Source organism: Leguminivora glycinivorella, chromosome 10, assembly GCF_023078275.1.
Source record: "Leguminivora glycinivorella isolate SPB_JAAS2020 chromosome 10, LegGlyc_1.1, whole genome shotgun sequence".
Classification (NCBI taxonomy): domain Eukaryota; kingdom Metazoa; phylum Arthropoda; class Insecta; order Lepidoptera; family Tortricidae; genus Leguminivora; species Leguminivora glycinivorella.
Genome location: NC_062980.1, coordinates 12,741,969 through 12,748,164, shown reverse-complemented (window position 1 = coordinate 12,748,164; position 6,196 = coordinate 12,741,969). Strand labels below are relative to the sequence as shown.

The following is a 6,196-nucleotide window of genomic DNA, read 5'->3' as shown; positions in this document are numbered from 1 at the left end:
TAGGTTAACTTTTTTATTTAATTTTTATTCAGAGTTTATTGCACACGGCTTCTGAAATTATAATATTTGTTGCATAATATCAAATTAATACGTTCAAAATTTTATTTTCTTTATAACCATAATATAGTAGTAGTTTGTATATTTTTTCATTTACTTATTAAAAATGGTCTTATCCTTAATAGATTCACCTATACATTTCTTTCGTCCCAATGAAGAGCGGAACCCTCCATCTCGTTCCCCGTCCCGTTATCGCCTTATTAAAATAAATATTCCGCGGAGCCCTGAGTACACTAGCAAAACATCATCGCTTACGTTTCGTTAGCGTATCGTTGCTCATTCAATCGCTCTTTTGTATTTAGCCCGACAGAGCCAGACTGTGTTTCGTTCGATCGCCACGTATTGCCAACGGTTGTCATTTTGGCTAGTCCGGCTGATGTTGTACTGACTCCCTGTAAGTTCGCAACAACACTAAATCGCATTTGAAAAGGAAAGATTTTCCCCACGGCGACTCATAATGGTGATTGCCTTGGAAACACAAATTATATATGGTGTAGATTTAAAAAACGGGCGGGATAAGATTACAAAGATTTTTGGTACCGTCGGTTTTTCTGTGGCTACTAAGTTTTTCTGTACCTACGTTATAGTTTTGTCTAAAATATAATGAGATTAATTATTATTATAGAGTAGTGATTTTAGTACCTTTATTAAGTACACGCTGGATTTCATTAAATTACCTAACTTCCTGAAGTTGAGTTTCAGTTGATAAATCGCTAGGTTTACTCGTGTAGGCGCGGGTGAAATCATGAACAGTTTGTGACAAAAAGTATTTATTGATTTACAACTAGTACTTAAACGATTTAAATAAAAAGAAAATGCTTTTACAATTTAACTTTATCACATATTCTTCCGCGTAACAGTTACATTTATTTAAAAAGTTAATATAAAATGCAGTTTAAGAGAACGCTTGATCCCCGTGATGCATCTACCTAAAATAAGCGCATGAATATCGTGAGTGCCTTCGTAGGTGTTCACCGCTTCCAAGTTCATAACGTGTCTTATGATATGATATTCATCAGAGACTCCATTACCACCGAGCATATCGCGAGCGACTCTCGCAATCTCAAGAGCTTTACCGCAACTATTACGCTTTATAAGCGAAATCATTTCTGGCGCCGCCTTATCCTGATCCTTCAAACGCCCGACTTGAAGACAAGCTTGGTATCCGACAGCTATCTCTGTTAACATATCAGCCATCTTCTTTTGTACAAGCTGGTTCGCGGCGAGCGGTCGTCCAAATTGAATCCTATCTAATGTGTACTGCCGGGCGATCCGCAAACATGTCTCAGCCGCACCGAGGGCGCCCCAAGCGATCCCGTAGCGCGCGTTATTGAGACATCCGAAAGGCCCCTTCAGGCCCTCTACGTTCGGTAATAAATTCTCCTCCGGAATAACCACTTCGTCTAGCAATATCATGCCCGTTGTCGAAGCTCGCAGAGAAAATTTACCATTGATTTTAGGTGTGTCTAGACCTTTTTTGACTTGTGACCTTTCGACAATGAAACCCTTGACTTTGTTGCTATCGTCCTTTGCCCACACTATTAGGACGTCAGCGATTGGCGAGTTTGTAATCCAGGTTTTTGAACCGTTGAGTGTATATGTCTTATTTTTGGCATTATATTTGGCCCTAGTGACTAATCCTCCTGCGTCGCTGCCGTAATTAGGTTCTGTCAAGCCGAAGCATCCGACTAATTCACCCTTGGCCATTTTGGGTAAAAACTTTTGTTTCTGTTCTTCAGTGCCGTAATTATATATAGCGCCCATGGCCAAACTGCTTTGAACACTTAAAGCTGATCTATATGCTGAGTCGACAGCATCAAGCTCTCTGGTGATCAGTCCGTAGGTAACGTAGGAAACGCCAGCGCAGCCGTAGCCCTTAATCGTGCAGCCGATTACACCAAGCTCCCCCATTTCTTTGTAAATTTCTCTGTCGAAAGTTTCATTTCGGTTCGCTTCAACAACTCTTGGCAGTAGTTTTTCGTTACAGTAGGCCTTGAACGAGTCCCGAACCGCCTTTTCATCGTCGTGTAATTGTGCATCTAAATTCAGCGGATCCTCCCAGTTAAAAACTGTCTTCGCATTGTTTGAGCTTGTTGTAGACAGGGCACGAAAACTGCTCGAATTTTTACATAAGATTGATAACAAGTTCATTGTTCTTGACACTGCCATTGTAATCAACTTTAGTAGATGTTTTTCATGCACTTATTCACTATATACAAGTTCTTATTTCTCGCACATTTATAACTATCACTGATTATTTAAATTATTCACTTGTTTTTGAGGAAATTCTAACAATGGCACGTATCTTTTATGAACATAACCTCGCCAATGACCCACTGACAGCCGAACTGAACAGCAGCTATATTCACACTACGGACTCACGTCAACACAACGCCTGTTATGCGAGTTTAGCAATTCCACGAAAGTAGTGCACTTGCAAAGACAGTTATGGCCTCGGCCAAGAATATATTATTGCTTGATTTACCTGGCTTATCTTTACATTTGGTTTTTAAATACGTAATCAGTGTGATAGTGTGTGTAAATTATCTTATTTACATCATCAAGAGCTCTACCGTTGTAAATTGTTTCTATTTTAAGTTTTAAAACTTTTCCATTGAGTTTATTTTACAATGTATGTATTTAAGTTGATTTGTTGTTTACCTATATTATTCCAACATGTTTGTAACAAAGCGATTGAGATAGTATTTGATAAATTTTATAAACTGATAAGTGTTGCCGTGGTGCTTTTTCTCTCTGTGTTTGGTTTACGTTTTGATAAGGTTATAAATAACAAGTCAAACCAAAATGATGACAAGAAGACAAATGAAGTAAATTATCGAATTTTTCATCAATAAGAAAATACACAATTTACCCAGTAACATAATTTTTCCTCACCCTCACACACTAAATGTGCTATTGCAAGCAGGTGGAGCATGAGTAATAGAAAAATCGTTCTCCCAAGGGAGTTATGAAATTTCTAGTACTGTACTTAACTTTTTTACACCTATAACTCGGGGAGTATGAATATTACAAACTCGAGTCTTTAAATCGCTCCGGCAAGCCGTCGCGATTTAACTTACTCTCGTTAGTAACATTCAACTTCCTCCCCTTGTTGCACAATGTACTATAAAGTTAACTGGGGCTTAGATTAGTCATATTAAAACTAATTAAGTAGGTACACTAAATAATTATTAGATAACTAAGTAACTTAGGAATAAAGGAACAAGTGCAATTTACCAAAATAATAAACCTAGGTTACTAAATATTTTTATTTTAATTTTTGAGTACATATTCATTAAATTACTATACATCTGAAATATATATGTATTAGGTCATAAAGGAAAAAATATATTCGTATTTAAACGTGGACTCTGAAAAAACAAGCAGCACGTTGCATTTATTACGCTTCCAGTGGGCAATAAAAATATGCTGCTCTAATCCTCGGCTTATTTTGTTACATTTCTCGCCACGAGGCAAGTACGCGGGGTAGAAAAATACAAAACCACTGAGCCTTTTTTCACATTTTTTAATACGTTAATAACGTCAACGTCTCGGAAATGTATGTAAATTTTGGTTTCGGTGTGTAACCATTGGAGGAGGAAGGAGGTAAGGGGTTATGTACTTTCTCCACGCACTGTACGTCATTTTTCGTGACATTTGGGACCTTCTGTTACACTTATTATGGAACAATATCCGAATTAAGAATGTTCATGTTCACTATATTCGCAAAATTGTTAAAAAAAAATTTTTTGTTGCTTTTTATATAATAAGTTTAGTTTTTATTGATTTTTCATTATTTAACGTCAACATATATACGTATAAATAGTTTCTCAATTTTGCGTAATTCGGTTTTTATTTCAGTGCCACAGAACTCATTCCAGTTGAAAAATAGTATAAGTTGTAGAAGCTCGTTAGAACGTTAGGTAGGCAGCAGACTCTCACGAAAGTGTAGCTGTGAGAATTTTATTTTGATAAGGTTAGCTTCATCGTTACCATCATGGGCCTTTACTAGCCCCAACTCACGGTTAGTGAGCTGTCATCTGTCAAATTCCATAGAAAATGGAGGGTTAACTAGACTGTTAGAACAGTGTTTTGTCAAGATTAGCTTAGCTAGATTATTATTATAGAAAAATACTTCACGAAATATCTTCACTCCAGATACATAATATATTATAGATACTCAACAATTAATAAAAGATGAGACGTTTGTCACAGACCTGCATAATGACATAAATGTGTCTCGCATCTGCCGGCCTATCCGAAGTGACAATAATTGCGGCTACGTGCCGATCGAAACGCAGTCTGGCTCTGTCACGCCAGAGGAGCGATAGGAAGAGCAAGCTACGGTGCGCTTACGACGCGTAAGGGATTGTGACGTTGGCTAGATGACGGCAGTTTACCGCGTATTATACGGAACCAAGAATATTTTAATATTAGAACTAAAATAAATACAAAGACCAAAGCAAAGACCTAATGTCAAAACTCCAAGTGTTTGTGAACAAATGCTTGAGGCAGATCCTGCGTATCTTCTGGCCTAACTGGATCACAAACGCCCACTTATGGAGAATAACTGGACAAGCACCCGTACAAGAAGAAATACAGACGCGGAAATGGCATTGGATTGGACACATCCTCAGAAAACCTGATACCCACCTATCCAAAATGGCCCTCACCTGGAATGTACCCGGAAAGCGCAAACCATGCCGCCCTAAATCGACCTGGCGTCGTTCGGTTCAGCAGGAGCTCAGGGTGCTAGACATGGGGTGGGAGGAGGTCACTCAAACTGCCCAAGACCGGAGTAAATGGAGAAATATGATTCGAGCCCTACACCCCAGCAGAGGGTAACAGGATGTAAAGAAGAAGAGAAAATAAATACAAATTAGATGGTTTCGTATTGTGATGATTACTTACGAATAGCATAGGCTAATAAATAGATATAGGTAGTATTTTTTCAATCTTAAGTCAAACTTGCAATTCACTGATTTTTTGACTATATAATCTGTCGCTGTCGAGTTCACTAGAAGTAAACAAATGTAACTTTAGTCATCGGGTAAAGCACTTTGGATAGAAAATTTTCTGATGTTTGCTACTTTTACGAAATTATCGCCTGGTTACACTAACGATTGACAACCTGTATACAGCACGGGAAAACTATTTAAGATCTAAATATTGGCCGCCACTTGAGGTTTACGTTATACCAGTGTATTTTTGTATGTACGAGTATACTCTAGTTTAAAATACTTAAAGTTGATTCGCTCCACCAATAAAGTTGAAGTCCTAATACGGTTGTTAAACCAACTTTGGACATTGTAAAACCATTATTTTTGACATAAAATTCAACAGCACAAAAGCTAGGAACATCACAAAGCTCAGATAACGACTATTACGAACGTACTTAAATAACTTATAGATAACAATCGCACCGCGCTATTACGAGTAAATGGGTTGGCTATGTGTGCTCCGTACAATGTAGATCCTCATAATAGAGGAGGGATGAATCTTCTATAAATTATTCACTCTCTATTTGCATGACAAACGAGCAGGAAAGGTCTAAGACCTTTAATGGTGTCTTTAGAGTACCCACTCCATCCTTTAACACTACAGGACCCAACACTCTTTAATGGGCCCGTGATTTTTCCCAGTCATATGCAAATCTCTGATTAGCATACATTTTATTCGGGCTAAACGACAGCGTTCATGATGTTATAAATTTCTTTTAGTCTTAGCTTTTAGGTTGGAGTAATTAGTATGGTAACGAACTTAGACTTACTTAGAGTGTAGGTAGTCAGAATAATTACATACATATTCGTATTTGCGCTTATAAATTTTATAGCACTGTTGTTTTGAAAACAACAGTACCTACTATTAAGAATGTTTAACATTGTGTTATTTTAATAATTGATAACCGAAATAACTTAAAGTGATAATGATAACATACCGGGACCGACTGCGAGTAGCATTTGCACTAAAAACACCTTTAATGCTAACTTAATATTTATTTAATATCAATACTTATTTAAATTATGGGTGAAAAACTTTTACCTACCGTACCGATACCGTTTTATGAAATGGTTTTGTAAAATGATTACCAAATTAAAGTAAATAATAGATAAATAGTGGGTAGGTAAAACAAACTCAA

At 37.2% G+C, this 6,196-nt stretch overlaps 1 protein-coding gene across 1 annotated transcript; it reads right to left on the bottom strand.

The window, feature by feature from the left end:
- Positions 1-810: 810 nt before the first annotated feature.
- Positions 811-2,423, bottom strand: LOC125230226 (glutaryl-CoA dehydrogenase, mitochondrial). The gene has a single exon (XM_048135317.1). It carries the CDS (start codon positions 2,224-2,226, stop codon positions 928-930), a length of 1,299 nt encoding a protein of 432 aa, XP_047991274.1. The 5' UTR covers positions 2,227-2,423; the 3' UTR covers positions 811-927.
- Positions 2,424-6,196: the final 3,773 nt, after the last annotated feature.

Excerpts from the sequence above, each read along its gene's own strand:
- LOC125230226 (XM_048135317.1), bottom strand. The coding sequence starts at position 2,226 with ATGGCAGTGTCAAGAACAATGAACTTGTTATCAATCTTATGTAAAAAT.